The sequence below is a fragment of the Hippoglossus hippoglossus genome, chromosome 16, assembly GCF_009819705.1.
Source record: "Hippoglossus hippoglossus isolate fHipHip1 chromosome 16, fHipHip1.pri, whole genome shotgun sequence".
Lineage (NCBI taxonomy): Eukaryota > Metazoa > Chordata > Actinopteri > Pleuronectiformes > Pleuronectidae > Hippoglossus > Hippoglossus hippoglossus.
This window is the reverse complement of record NC_047166.1, coordinates 8,889,731-8,904,981: the sequence shown is the minus strand read 5'-3', so window position 1 is coordinate 8,904,981 and position 15,251 is coordinate 8,889,731. Positions and strand designations below refer to the sequence as shown.

At 44.5% G+C, this 15,251-nt stretch overlaps 2 protein-coding genes across 5 annotated transcripts in view; both read left to right on the top strand.

Annotated features, from left to right (window-relative positions):
* Positions 1–3,139, top strand: part of tubb5 (tubulin, beta 5) — a 4,656-nt gene extending 1,517 nt beyond the window's left edge. The window contains exons 2-5 of the mRNA XM_034611124.1: positions 1,184–1,292; positions 1,544–1,654; positions 1,758–2,002; positions 2,123–3,139. Of these exons, the coding sequence (XP_034467015.1) occupies positions 1,184–1,292; positions 1,544–1,654; positions 1,758–2,002; positions 2,123–2,935 (1,278 nt within the window). The 3' untranslated portion in view covers positions 2,936–3,139. The remainder of the gene's footprint in view (positions 1–1,183; positions 1,293–1,543; positions 1,655–1,757; positions 2,003–2,122) is intronic.
* Positions 3,140–4,356: 1,217 nt separating this feature from the next.
* On the top strand, positions 4,357–14,913 carry mdc1 (mediator of DNA damage checkpoint 1). 4 transcript variants are annotated; one of them, XM_034610992.1, is made up of 12 exons: positions 4,357–4,431; positions 5,002–5,172; positions 5,268–5,852; positions 5,933–6,011; positions 6,130–7,391; positions 7,737–7,799; positions 7,909–11,294; positions 11,810–11,950; positions 12,527–12,709; positions 12,835–12,960; positions 13,519–13,629; positions 13,731–14,913. In XM_034610992.1, exons 2-12 carry the CDS (start codon positions 5,037–5,039, stop codon positions 13,923–13,925), a joined length of 6,267 nt encoding a protein of 2,088 aa, XP_034466883.1. In that variant the 5' UTR covers positions 4,357–4,431; positions 5,002–5,036; the 3' UTR covers positions 13,926–14,913. The 4 variants fall into 4 exon arrangements, with proteins under 4 accessions (XP_034466883.1, XP_034466884.1, XP_034466885.1 ...); XM_034610993.1 differs by having other exon boundaries at positions 4,376–4,431; positions 5,011–5,172; positions 13,731–14,809; XM_034610994.1 differs by lacking the exon at positions 4,357–4,431 and adding an exon at positions 4,481–4,812 and having other exon boundaries at positions 5,011–5,172; positions 13,731–14,809.
* The last annotated feature ends 338 nt before the right edge of the window (positions 14,914–15,251 follow it).

The following is a 15,251-nucleotide window of genomic DNA, read 5'->3' as shown; positions in this document are numbered from 1 at the left end:
ATTGGGTTCACCACTGACTTAATGTACAAATGGTGGTAGTGTCTCAGTTCAGTGCAAGAATAATAGGGCCTATATTTTATGGGTTTTTCTTCAGATGCTTTACAAAATGCCAACTTCAGCAAACAATTTCTATGTGCTCCATTGGCCTGTTGAATTAGAGTTAATGCAGTACATGAGTCTCCCTTTGTAAAAAAAATGTAATATCATTTGTGTTTGTCCATTGTGGTGTTACTGGTGGCCCGGCAGGGAGGATCCTCATTTGTTTCCGTTCCCTCAGGACTCATTTATTCAGCTGTCCAGTGGATATGATTGACAGAGCTGCTGAGAGAATGCATTGTGGTGAATTAGGTCAGGGTGTGGAATTGCTTTCCTGCTTACTGTCCCCATTCTTTCTCTTTGATTATTTTCACTCTTTACGGAAAGCTCATCCATCGCATCACTGTCAACTGTCGTCTTCTCGGTCTTTTAGCTGTTCCATTTTCTCCGCTCTCAGTCCCGCTGCTCTGTGGTCTCCATCATATTAAGGTCACTTGGTCATTTTTGTTGTACATGGTCTTATTTGAATGTCATGATACTCAGCTCCCAATCTCTTAAGTACTGAGCTGCAATACGGCCCGCTTATCCAGATTACCCTAAATCCGCCTATTGCTGCTGCTAGCAGAAAATCACAAGCTGTATGAGCAAAACAAATGTCGTTGAGAGATATAACAAAAAAAAATGGCCATGCAAATAGCTGCCTGTGCATTCAACAGTAAAACATACTTATGGGATTTAATACACACAGACTTTTAAAGGGCTGAGTGTGGTCCTTTAAAAAGCAAACAAGACTTGAATACAGATCTGTAGACAATCGGTGTCTTCAGTGCACCGCCACTGACTGAAAGTAGAGTTGAGTTGTGCTGGTGGAGTCATCTGAAGCCCCTTTGTGCTCCCTCCCCTTTTCATTTGATGTCTGAAAGAGCTGCTTTCTGCGAAGTCGTCAGACAGCAGCAGTGGAAATATTAAGTTGCAATGTATGAAATTCTGCCATTTTCATCAGGGCCCCAAAAAAAAAAGAAGCAAATTCACTGCTGTTTTTCTCGTTTAAAGTCCCTGGTCCCATGAACCGCGCTGCTAATGGATAGATGCATACTTTTTTTTACAAGTAACTGCCATGTGATACCTTCCATTGTCTGTTTTGCAGTTCTGGGAAGTGATCAGCGATGAGCACGGCATCGACCCCACAGGGACTTACCATGGAGACAGTGACCTGCAGCTGGACAGGATCAGTGTTTACTACAATGAGGCCACAGGTTAGCTGTCTTCTCATCAAGTGGTTTATACATAAAGGCTGAACTGTTGGTGCATAACTTCAGCTTGGTCATTTCATGCTGAAGTACAACATTAGATGTCCTATTCTCATGTCTCCTGTCATGTGAGAATGTTTTTTACACATTAAATGTAACATTCAATACTGTGGTTTCCTGCATTATTGAGCTGTCGGCTTTCTCCCCTCTGTTTTTCCTCTCTCTCCCTGTTGTCTCTCGTCCTCTTTCTCATGAAGGAGGTAAATATGTTCCTCGGGCCATTCTGGTGGACTTGGAGCCTGGCACCATGGACTCCGTGAGGTCTGGGCCCTTTGGGCAGATCTTCAGACCTGACAACTTTGTTTTTGGTAGGTGGAATAAAGACACTTCCTACGTTACTGAATGACTACAGCCTTTTATATGAACTGGGAAAGAGAATGGCTCACGTACATGTCACTGCTTCCCCTCCAGGTCAGAGCGGTGCTGGAAACAACTGGGCCAAGGGCCACTACACAGAGGGAGCTGAGTTGGTGGACTCAGTCCTGGATGTGGTCCGCAAAGAGTCAGAAAGCTGCGACTGCCTGCAGGGCTTCCAGCTCACCCACTCTCTGGGTGGTGGAACTGGATCTGGAATGGGAACCCTGCTCATCAGCAAGATCCGTGAGGAGTACCCTGACCGTATCATGAACACCTTCAGTGTGGTGCCTTCCCCCAAGGTAACGTCCCCTTGTGAAAGAGCATGAGATTTTTTGGTTTTTAATTTTAGTTTCTCTTGCCTTGGGTCTCTTTTCTAAGATCATGAGACTGAAGAAATCATGCGGGTTTTCTTTCCTCAGGTGTCCGACACCGTGGTTGAGCCTTACAATGCCACCCTGTCGGTCCACCAGCTTGTAGAGAACACAGATGAAACCTACTGCATTGACAATGAAGCTCTGTACGACATCTGCTTCCGCACTCTCAAACTGACCACACCCACCTACGGAGACCTTAACCACCTGGTGTCTGCCACCATGAGCGGGGTCACCACCTGCCTTCGCTTCCCCGGTCAGCTCAATGCCGATCTCCGCAAACTGGCTGTCAACATGGTGCCTTTCCCTCGTCTGCACTTCTTCATGCCTGGTTTTGCCCCCTTGACCAGCAGGGGCAGCCAGCAGTATCGGGCCCTCACAGTGCCCGAGCTCACACAGCAGGTGTTTGATGCCAAGAATATGATGGCCGCATGCGACCCACGTCACGGCCGCTATCTGACCGTCGCCGCTGTGTTCCGTGGCAGAATGTCCATGAAGGAGGTTGACGAGCAGATGCTCAACGTGCAGAACAAGAACAGCAGTTACTTTGTCGAATGGATCCCCAACAACGTCAAGACCGCTGTCTGTGACATTCCACCCCGTGGCCTCAAGATGGCCGTCACTTTCATCGGTAACAGCACGGCCATCCAGGAGCTGTTCAAGCGCATCTCCGAGCAGTTCACAGCCATGTTCCGTCGCAAGGCCTTCTTGCACTGGTACACAGGGGAAGGTATGGATGAGATGGAGTTCACTGAAGCCGAGAGCAACATGAATGATCTGGTGTCTGAGTACCAGCAGTACCAGGATGCCACTGCTGAGGAGGAGGGTGAATTCGAGGAGGAGGCTGACGAGGACGCCTGAAGACGAAGATCTGATGGTTAGACATCAATGCCAAAACGAAAAATAATCAAAAGGGTTAGGGTTAGGGTTAGGGGTTAACCCTAAAACCACAACAGTAACGAAGGAACCAACATAGTGTTAAGAGCAGTGCTAGAATTACTACAACTTTAGCGTATGTTAGATATCCCTTGTCATTCACTGCTAATAAAGTTGTAAAAACAAAAACTTGTTTTCCTTTCATTAATGTGTGCATACGTGTTTCAAGCTATCAAAATGAATGAGGTTCGGTTTGTATATTACAGACATGCAGTGAGTCACACATGAGTACAAAGTTACTGCAATATTTAATGAGCTGTAATATGTAGAGGTGTTTATTCTACGCTGCTCTACTATGATGGTTAAGGCCACATGACCAATTCATGACCCAGTGTGAGCAAGTGGTAACTAAATAACTGACAGTAGATCATCTGGAGTGCTTACAGGTGCAATGAGGCCCCAGAGAAAAATTCAGCTGCTGGGCCCATATTCCCTTCACACACATTCCAAGGTTGTCATGTGTTTATTTGATTAAACCCACTATGTTAGTAATAGGCAACATATAAACAGAAAACATAATAACGATGCTCCTGAACTGCCTCTTTTATATCATGTTTTTAGTCTAAATATCCTCCTAGTTATGGCTGACAGTGAGTACTCACAAGTAGCAATATGCAATATCCAAAAGTGTTTTATGGAGTCAAACACTTCACCCACCTCTTCATCGACATAGTGGTGAGTAGATAATGAGGGAATTTTCCTTTTAGGGTGAACTATCCCTCTGAAGCCCACATTATGCAACTTTAAATCAATAAATTAAATTTGCTTTATTTATTTTCATATAAATAAAGTAACAGATGACTTGGAGCACCCAGGGCCCCCTGTGGTTCTGAGGCCCCGGGGCAGTTCCCCATTTTACCCGGATAGGAAAAGCATGTTTTCTCTGGAGCAGCAAGAAAATGAAGCGTCTGGACAGAGGAGAAATGTAAATAAATCTCTTCAGACCACTGAATAGTAACTATTGTTGAATGTATCTGACAGTTAACTTTAAAAACTCCTTGCAGTGATGATTAATATAATCTTGTTTGTACAGCCCATCATTGTTATCTCCTCTTTGAACTATCCATAATCATATTGGATCGATTTAAACAATGATTCAATGTGGATCAGGGGCATTTATGTGGTTTCACTAAATCCAGTTTTACTTAACGGTCCCTTTAAGAATATGTGGGTACGGCGGGAAAACGACAGTGTGAACCAATCACGCTTGAGGCAGCTTTATCCAATCACAGACAGTCAAAGCAGGACTAGGCCCAGCTATCCAATGGCAACAGATTTCCGTGTGAGTGACGTTTATACTATCCAATCGCCAGCGGCTAAAACGCCTCATGTGGGCGTTGTAAAGTGTTTTCCAGGAAGTTAATGCTCAATGTGTGTGTATAACTGTTGTATCTCCTCGGATCGAGACGAGCAGTGTGAAGGTGGGCTGCAGAGAACACGGCTTTATTCTGTAGACGATTCCAGCAGATGATAACATGAAATACATTCACGTTGCAAATGAACACATGAGCTAATCGGAAACAATTCTGCCCGGCAGCCGAGTGAAGAAGTGTCAAGCTGCTTGTTTTGGTCTCGTCAACTTCCTCTTGAGTTTTGTGGTTGTTTATAAAGATAGCAATATTCTTGAAAATAGAAAGAAAAACAATTTCGTCTCAGTGGCAACTAACATGAAATGATACAAAGAGTCGTTTAAAGATGGCGTTTACGTGTGAAGTAGCCAAAACTAGCGGTTATTAGGTATTTTCCGTTATTTTGTTTTTATCCTGACCGGAAATCAGATAGCTGTGAACTGATGTGATTCGGTAAGAAATGTTGACACGTTAAACAAAAGTTGTATCAGCGTTTATACAAAACTTAATGTTAGCAAGAAAACAACAGAGAAATGTCGTGAAACAGCCCAGGCTCGATGCTAGAGATCATCAGTTAGTTAACTGGTAACATTGTTGGGTTTACACGTCAACATTACAAATACTTCTCTGTGTATTGCATAGTCTAAGCAGTGATCCTGTCTGACCCCGTGTGAAGAATGGAGGCTACACAGGTGATCTCTGACTCATTCCTGGAGTCAGATGAGGCAGAAAATGAAGAGGAGGATGAAAATAAGAGGGGTCAACCATTGGCTAAACTGTGCATCTTAAAGAATGAGCTCGTCCCTGAGACAGGTGAGAGGCTTACTGCTGCTTTTATCACAAGTTTGTTTGCTGATATAATCAATGGGTCTATGTTCCTCTCACAATGGATTTTCTCCTTCACCCAGAGTTGCCCCTGTTTTTGGGAAATAATGTGCTGGGCCGTGACCTCAACGCCTGCACCCTGCACTTGCCAGCGCCCTCAATATCTAAGCAGCATGCCACCATCAGCCTCTCTGTCTACAGCAGAAGAGGTCGTCGCCCTGAAGGGGATGTAGAGGCTTTGGTGTGGGACCTTGGGAGCATGAATGGGACCCGCAAAGGCCGCTTAAAGCTGACGCCTAACGTACGCTACGCCCTCAGTGATGGTGACAGTTTGGTGGTGGCAGACATCCCATGTCAGTATGTCAGCTGCACTGTAGATGCAAACTCGTCGCAAGGGGGCATGAGGACTCCTGTGAGCAGAGATATGGGGGTAAAGGCCGGGTCACCGGATGTCACTGAAAAAGAGGGAGGCGACAAAAGCACAGACAGCAAGAAAAGTGAAAACACAGACACAAAGGCGGGGGTGTCATCAACCAAGACTCCCGTCAGGGCCGGTTGCCTCTTCTTAGAGCAAACTCCAACCCAGCCACAGGGGACCCTGGTCCCAGAATCTGACGCAGACTCAGATGGAGAAAGAGAGGGAGGAGGCAGAGGGCGTAAGGCTTTAGGTATGTATATTCTGTGTGTTTAAGATTATGCTCTGTTTTGTGTCTGATGCGCTACAATTTCATCTTTATTGTCTTTACAGTGTCTGATTCTGACTCCCATAAATCTAGTCCTGCTTGTTCTACATTCTTGAGTCCCACAAACAAAATCGTCCCTGAAAGGTATCTTAGCAACACTGTTTTGGAGCTTTACTAGTTTCTGTGAATATATGCTTTCATACAGTTTTCTTTCATTTCCAAATAACCATGCTTGTCACCTCTGTTTTCCACTGTTTGACAGTGAGGATGAAAGTCCCATCACAACATCCTCCTCCTCTAAAAATAGGTCGTACAGACATGTCAGATTCAGCAAGGAAGAGATAGAAGTAGATGTGGCTGGACAGCGGCTGGAGGAAAAAAAGACACTTGCGATTGTGGATGACAGTGAAGAAGAGGAAGGAAGAGAGAAAGAAACAGTCACACCAGAGGAAACCAAGTCTAAGGAAAGTGGAAAACATGTACCAGTGACACAGGAAGGAAATGTCAGTTTTATGGGAGATGATGAATTGCCGGTGTCTACATTAACAGTCACCAAAAATGTGATCCTTGTACTTAACATGGACAGTGACACTGATGTGGAGGGAGAGGAGGACCAGTCATCTGCAGGTCCTGTGACCTTGAACATAAACCAAGTCAGTCAGCCACCAAACACTGCCCACTTTCAGATGGACAGTGATACAGATGTCGATGAGGATGAAGGGGCCTTGGACAAAGATCTTAAAACTGTGACTTCCTCTGATGACAGTACCAAACTTTCTCATGTTAATTCAGCTATTCAGCCTGAGGGAATTACTATGGACAGTGACACTGATGTGGATGACGATGCTGCTGTGTCAGACGCTGCCACAAAAACAAAGCCCATGTCAGTTCAGAGTGCACCCACAGCTGACTCTGCTCCTTTGATGCAGCCGAAAGATTTCCATCTCGACAGTGACACAGATGTTGAAGATGAAGACGAAAAGGAATGTGGAACAAATGAATCGAGCTCTAAAATAGATGAAATTTCCATTAAATTGGAAACAAAGCCAGCTGGGCCTGAATCTGCCGCTGCTGCTCCTCATGGCCTACATTCCGAAAGTGACACAGATGATGAAGAGATCCCTGCCCCTACCCTCAGTGAACCCCCCGTGGTGTTTGCTGTAGCCACAGACTCATGCACCGCTGCAGACCGAGGGGTTGCTATTCTGTCTGACAGTGACACAGACGTGGAAGACGATTCTCCTCAGGTTATGTCTGTAGCTGTCACAACCTTGTCGGCCTCTCCTGGTACCAAGCCAGCAGCTCTTGAGTCAGATTCGGATGCGGACACAGATGTGGAGGGGTCAGGCCAGAGCGGATCCAAACCAACTGACCTCGGATTGGACAGTGATACAGATGTGGAGGATAAGGAGGCAGACATTGACGAGGCAGGTGATGACCAGATCCCTAACTTATGCAGAGAAAACACACCTGGGCTGATGGTTCCTCCTCTGCAGAATTGCTCTACTCCTATACAACTGACAGGTAATTAATCAACATATTTTCAAATTAGAACTTAATGGAGTGAATGTAGGCTGCAACTAATGATTATTTTCATTACTGATTAATTAATTTCTCAATTAACAACAGTATAAAATAAGAAAATATGTATATTGTTAGTACAAAGAGGTCAAAATTCTTGTGTATGAATAACTGAAGAGGAGAGATTCTTCACATCACTGAAGGGAAGCCACAGTTTTCAATTTGAAGACATAGTATGACCTTCTTGATCCATTGTATAAATTATTTAGTACATTTATTTTTAACATTAGCATTTAAGCATGTTTAATTTTTCTTAATTTTGTTATTTTGACTTTGGGATGGTCCCAGAAGGAGAGGTGGAAAATATGGATACTCAGGCTTTCGTGAGTCCCTCTTCAGTTCCATTTAGGGGTGAGTAAATCATTTTATTAATACATTCAGAAAGCACGTATCTTTGTTCTATGAGACTGTATGCCAGAAAGTTCCACAAGTATCTTTTTCTCTCTTCCCCGTTTACCAGGTGCTGTAGCTCCTGCTGTAAGACCTGTAGCATTGTCATCCTGCTCAGACAGCCAGGAGGACGAGGACTTTGTTGTTGCTGAGACGCAGTCCTTCATTCTTCAGACCCGAGATCTCCAAAGCAACCCTCCAGAGGACCATTCCATGGAACCCACCCAAGCTTTTTGCCCTGAAACTTCTGGTGATGAAACTGATCAACCGTCCAGCAGAGAAAGGTCTTTTCAACTGGGATTGTCTGACAGCCGCCACCGGCAGTGTCAGGCCCAAGCTCTAGCCATGGAGAACACCCAGGCATTTGTGGAAAGAGGTGTGAATATGGAAGATACCCACGCATATGCTACTACTTCAACTGCAGACAGAGCCTCTGCAGACAATGATGCAAATCTGGAGGCTACACAGGACTATGAAGAGGACGAGGAGCCTGCCAGACATCCTGAAAAAGAAGGGCGGACAGAATTGGTTCTAGAAGAAACACAGGCATATATCACAAAGCCAGAGAGTGATTCAGAGCGTGAGACGGATGAAGATGAGAGAAAAAATATTACTGCTACTGCTGAGACTCAGCCTTTTGGCTTTACTACTTCATGTACTCCTGCCATGGCTGAAACCCAACCAATATCTGCCTTCGAGGAAGAGGAGAGTGTGGCAGAAGAGTGCGAGGAACGTGGGGGGATACTTCAACCTCAGCAAAGAATGTCTGGTGAGGTTTTATCAATAGCTCAAACTCAGCCCATGAATGCATGCAGCAATGGAGAAAGTGATGATGAAGAAGAGGATCAGACACAGCCTCTCACTGGTTCAGATTTATCAGTTGCTGAAACCCAGCCCATGCACATTGGTTGTGCAGAAACTCAGCCCATGGCTACAAGTGATGATGAGGACTCAATTCCTGTCCTGCGAAAAAGAAGAGCAAAGCAACTGTCTGAAGAAGAGCTGACACAAACGCTCACAAACTCTGAGGTCTCTGCAGTTGAAAGTCAGCCAGTAGATGCAGGTGAAGGTGGGGAAAGTGATGAAAAAGACTCGATAACAGTTTTGAAAAGAAGACGAGCAAAACCACTTCAACTTGAGGAGACGCAATCCCTCTCTGGCTCTGAAGCCTTTGCTGCTGAAACTCAGCCCATGGGTGCATGTGAGGGCGAGCAAAGTGACGAAGACGACTCAATTCCTGTCCCACGAAAAAGCAAAGCAAAGCAACTGCGACTTGAAGAAGAGGAGACACAGCCTCTCACTGTTGGAACTCAACCAATGGAAACAGGTGAAGACAAGGAAAGTAATGATGAAGACTCGATTCCAGGTCCACGAAAAAGAAAGGCAAAGGCTCTGCAACTTAAAGAGGAGGAGACACAACCGCTCTTGAGTTCTGAGGTCCCTGCTGTTGAAAGTAAAGTGACACAATCTGAAGCTGGAACCAGTGGAATCAGTGTTAGAGACAAACGAGGGACAAGGGCAAGAATAAGAGAGGAGGAAGAGCAGGCAGAGTGTTCAGAATCTCCAAAGAGAAAGACGAGAGGGAAGAGTAAAGCTTTGCCAACTACCAGAGGAAGGAGGGGGAAATCTGGGCCTGTTGGGGATGTAAGTGAGGAAGAGGAGGAGTTAGAGCAGGGTAGGAGAACAAGGGGGAGAACATTTACAAGGCAGCAGAAAGGCAATGAAGAAGATGGAGGAAAGTCTGAATTTGAAAGAAATAAACCTGCGGAAAATGGCAACCGAATAAAGAAAAAACAAAAAGCATTGGGAGAGGAGAGAGGTGTTGCAGACCTAAGAGATAAAGAGAGAGAAAAGAGGGAGATTGAGGAAATAGAGAGGCGTAGAATGGAAGAACAAGAAAATAAGGAAGAACAAGAAAGATTGCATGCTGAAAACATGGAGAGGATACGACTTGAGGAAACAGCAGAGAAAGAGAGAAAGGAACAAGAAGAAAAGGAAAGAGTGGAGAAAGAAAAACAGAGACGAGAAGAAAGAGAAACAGCTGATCGAATACAAAAAGAAAAAGAACAATTGGAGAAGAAAATAAGAGACAATGACGAAAAAGAGAGATTGGAGCGTGAAAAGGCAGAACGTGAAGAGAGGGAGAAATTGGAAAGGGAAACAAAGGAGCAGGAAGAGAAAGAGAGATTGGAACGAGAAAAGAGGGAATTAAAAGAGAGACTTGAGAGGGAGAGGAGGGAAGAAGAACACCAAGCAAGACTGCAGAGGGAAGAAAAGGAAAGGGAAGAAAGAGAAAGACTGGAGAAAGAAAAAGAGACCAAAGAAAAGCCAATAAAAGAACAAGAAAACAAATCCAAAGTGTCAATGGGAGGTCGAAGAGCATCGAAAAAAACTACTGTTGCCGCATGTTCAACAGAGCAAGACTCAGCTGAATTGGCCGAAGATGATGTCCCAGCGAGGAGAACCAGATCTCGCTCCAACTCGATCAGCTCGATCAGCTCCGAGAGATCTGCGTCAAGCATCAACACCCAGCAGGGCCGCGGGAGAGGTCGAGACAGAGGAGCAAAAAGGACCAGTGAGCCACCTAAGGCGGCTGTCGTCAGAAGCAGCAACAGGAGGAGGACGGTGGCTGCAGAGACAACAGGGCAGGACAATAATGATTCTCTCAACTCTGATATTTCAAGCTACAGTGTGAGCTCACAAAGCAGAGGAAGAGGAGGCAGACAGCGGGGAAGACCAAGGATAACAGAGGCTGAGCCAGACTCTATCCCTCCTATCAATAGTCAGAGTGATCAGAGTTCTGCTACCAAACCTGCAGCCAGAGGTAGGAAGGGCAGGAAAACTGAGCCATCCTCTAGTGCGGCTCCTCAGGAAGATGATGCAGAGAAGGCAGATTCACAGCAGGCTCGTACCACAAGGGGACAGCGCAGAGCCACGACAAACATCTCTGAATCAACTGCTGCAGACGAGGAGAAGCAGTCCAATCAGGACGAAGGTCACGGCAGTGAGGAATCACGTCTTCCTAAGAGGAATGTCTGGGGCAGAGCCCAAAAATCTGCAGCTTCAGCAGCCAGTAATGGAGATGTGGCTAAAGACAAAAGACAAGAGAGGAAGAGACAGCTGGAGCCAAATATAGAGGAGGATTCTCACAGTAGGACCAACATTTCTGTTGTGAAAGTCCAAGTAGTAGAGACAACACAGGAAGGAGGAGAAGATGAAAGTAAAGATGAGAATCCTGTCCAACCTAAGAGGAGAGGTAGAGCATCTAATGCTCAAGTCAAGAAGGACACAAATGAATCTCCTGTTGAAGTGGAGTTGAAAAAAGAGAAGGAGAATGTCGAGAAGAGGGGCAGAAGTCGGCCATCAGCGGCCCAGAAAAAAAGGGAAGAGGAGCAGGAAGAGAGTGGAACATCGGCCAATTCCACGACACAGGAGGCCAAAGTGCAGACTCCAGAGGTGACTTAATGACTTCACTTTTAAACATGGATTTGAAATTAAAAGGTCAAGTTGTTATTTGATATAAAAACACATTAAGGCTCAGACATAAATCGGAGAGAACAGAGTGGAGCAAAGTGTAATTACTGTCCGGGAACTTCTGTCCCTGATAAATAAGGCTTTTACCTGGTACGAAGGCCCTGGTGCATTTCTCTCTCTGACTCATCCTTTCCAGCCATCAAAATAAACTGCAGTCAACATCAGGGACTGTCTAAGTCTCTCCCCACTCTCTTTGCAACAAGAGTAGCAGGACCTGCTGTGCATCACCATTAATACACTAAGAGAATTAAGAGGCTTAGTGGTCACACAGCCACTTCTTACTCTGATGTTATGACCTTTGCCTTCTTTACTCTTCCTGGGCTCACCATTCTCCTCGTGTGTTTTTAAGTTTTGCCCTTGTTTGTCTTCATCCTTGCATAACTTTGTTGTTTCTCTCTTAACTCCCCCTCACTCCCCCTTCCTCTCTCTTTTAAAAGCCACATACTCCAACCAGCAGAGTATCCCAGAAGCGACAGGCTCCTGCAAATTCCTCTCCTGTGGCAAAGACTCCTCGCTCCTCCTCCTCGTCTTCCCCTGCAGCTAGAGGTCGACTACAAGCTGCGAGTCAGGCCTACAAAGTCAGTTTGTTTATCTGTGTTTGTGTCTTTTATAAACCTGTGGGCATTTTTATCAATCAAGTTATGCACAAGCGGGATATTTGATGATAATTGGGGAATACTTTTTTGAAAATTGACGCCACTCTCCTATCTTAAGTACAGAGCTAGAGCCAGGTTGGGATTAGCCTAAATTAGCATCGATATTGGAGCCAGGGGGGACAGTTAAAAAATCACACCTACAGTTATGACTCATGTAGGACATAACTCGTCGTAAAAAGCACAATTTGACCTTTAAGTTTGTCGAGCCTCAGAGGGGATGTTAGGTATATTTCTGACCTTTGGACAGAGCCAGGCTACCTGTTTCCCCTTGTTTCCAGTGTTTATGCTAGGCTAGGCTAAGTGCCTCATGGCTCTGGCTTCATATGGAATTGACCAAATTGACTTGGCATGAAAATGAATAGGTATATTCCCCAAAGTATCACACTCACACCAAGGACTTTTAACAGTTTAATCCACATCTGCAGAGGTTAACAGTGCTTTTTGGTTTGTGCGGTTATTGAAGCTTTGACCTGAGACACACGTCTGTCATTCCCTCAGGTGCTGTTCACAGGCGTGGCGGATGAAGCCTGGGAGAGAGGGCTGGCTCGCCTGGGAGGCAGCATGGCTAAAGGTGTGGCAGACATGAACTGCCTAGTGACTGATCAAGTGCGCAGGACTATCAAGTTCCTGTGTGCAGTGGCCAAAGGAATCCCAATTGTCACCACATGCTGGTTGGAAAAGGTTACTTGTATCAACAGTTTATCCCAGACTTGTTATTTTTCTCCCCTCTATAATACAATATGTACATATACTGCTCACACTAATACAGAGACATACTCACATGCTCTCCTGTCCTGGTATTTCAGAGCGGTAAAGCTGGGAGCTTCCTGTCACCTCATGCTTTTGTTGTGAAGGATCCGGAGCAGGAGAAGAAGTTCGGTTTCTGCCTGCAGACGTCTCTGACGATTGCCAGCAGTCATCTTCTATTACAGGTACTCCAAGTCATTCATCCTATTTATTTCTGAGCTCGATAGTGAGAGGCTGACCGTGTGTCAGCATGGGGCTTCCCTTGGCAAATGGTATAGGGATGGTGGGTAATATCGACTCTGAGCAATAGTGAGTCTCGGTGGGAATCCAGAAGTGTTATTATAAGAATCATGTCCTATAACACATCTAATCGTCTTTTAGCTCAGTGTGTATGTTGTTGAATGTGCTCACATCATTACAAGAGGACAGTGTTGGTTGTTTACCATTATCTTGAGGCTTATAGGACGTAATTTGTCATTTACTTTCAAAGTTGTGGTTTTATAGGCGTTTCAATTTCTGCCACATGTTCTTTTTATGCTGCACTGTCATCAAAACTGCGAAGGGATTGATACCACATATTATGCTGATAAATCTAGAATGAGGAAACACTATACATGTGTGATACAAAAATCCACTGCCAAGGGTCTTGTATTGATTTCCTGAAGCATTCTTGCACAGATTAAATTAAAAACAGAAAAATCGAATTTGTTGAGATGTTGTTTACTTCCCTCCTATTCTCTTAGGGATATGAGATCCATGTTACGAAATCAGTGAAGCCGGAGCCAGCTCAAATGAAAGACATAATCTCCTGCAGTGGAGGAACATTTCTAACCAAGATGCCCTCTTCTCACAAGGTACCAGTCAGACACTAAACAATTCATAGTTGCAATCTGTCTTCACGTTTCAGAATTCACCTTAAATCGTAAATAACAAGTTTTATTTTCTGTCATCTCAGCCTCAGACTGTCGTGATTTCCTGCGAGGAGGACTGGTCGCTGTGCCGCCCGGCCGTCTCTTCATCACTCCCAGTCGTCACTGCCGAGTTCATTCTCTCAGGAATCCTTCAGCAGAAAGTCGACTTTCAAACACACGCACTCTCTGCTCCTGTCACTAATGCAGGAGGCAGAAGAAGGGGCAGGAACAAGACATAGCATCGATACAGTCATTCACCTTCACAGTGTATGTGCGGTAAATCTGCATAAGTGTTTTTGATCTTATGATCTCTAGACACCCTTTCAAACCAGAGACCTATAGAAGCACTAGTGACTCAGCTGTTTGTCTCTATTAAACTTGAAGAATTTATTCGTCAAAAGTTGATTGTACATTAATGTAAAGACATTTTGTACATATATTGTCAGCACTGGAAGCCTGCGTGTCATTTTGCCATTTATGTTAAAAAACTAATTTTATAGGTACAACAACTGTACATAAGAGAGTGATGTGAGAAGCTTTGCGGGGTGTTAAATTAGGGTCCTCGCGGCTCCCCTCTTCCTCCTGTGTGTTCCATCCCTCCTTTTATACAACAACAAATAGAGCACGAATTAACACTGCTAAATTGCTGCTACTCAGTGTGCTGAGTGCTTAAACTTAATCAGCATTTTTGGCAGGTGACCAACCGTGATGCAGGGAGTTGTATAAATCATGTTGGGATGGTGGAGCGTTGGAACCGATGGGATGTGTTTAGAAATCCATCAGCTACGGCGGTCAGATGATGTGGGGGAAAAAAATCTTGTTTCCTTTGTTGATAAGAAGAAGTGCATATAGTGCCTTTCATACCGAGGTAGTCATGAACCTAACAGTGTATTTGTTGTTCCTATGCCTCCATTAACCACCACCACCTACTCCATTAAGGCCTCGTCCAATCCTATTACCTCCACAGATGAGCGGAGATGTATGCACCCGAATGCTGATGCTGCCTCTACATCAATATCTTATGATGTTTGTCCTTGCCATGCATTCACCTACTGTCTCTTTACTTTTTTAGCATGCAGCTTTGAAGGTATGTTGTAATTGTATGGTAAATGTCATTGGTGTTTTAGAAACAGACCCATTAGCTCTAGTTTTTAGAGCTTTTGCTCAAATCATGACATCAGTCTGTACTGTCAATGAAAACATTAAACATTTCCTATTGCCTTTAAACACATGTTTATCTCCTTTTGCATCTGTACAAACAATGTGACCTCAATTGTTTAGCTGGGCCTATTTGACTGTAAGAATAGAAACCAAAACAGAAGATCACTTTATATTAGTTTTCTCTAGTCTTTTGACCAAATGGGCTTTTGTTGCTGAATTTCAAGGTTAATCCCACAATTGCAAAAACGTTATGTAGGGAGGTATAAGAAAGCAGTATATTCCATGCAATGCCTTTAGAATTTAGCATATAGATTCGTACAGAATATCCCTTTAATATAATCCATATGTTGTTTCCATGTTATTTTATGATCAATCACAACTAAACAAGATTTTAAGCCTAAATG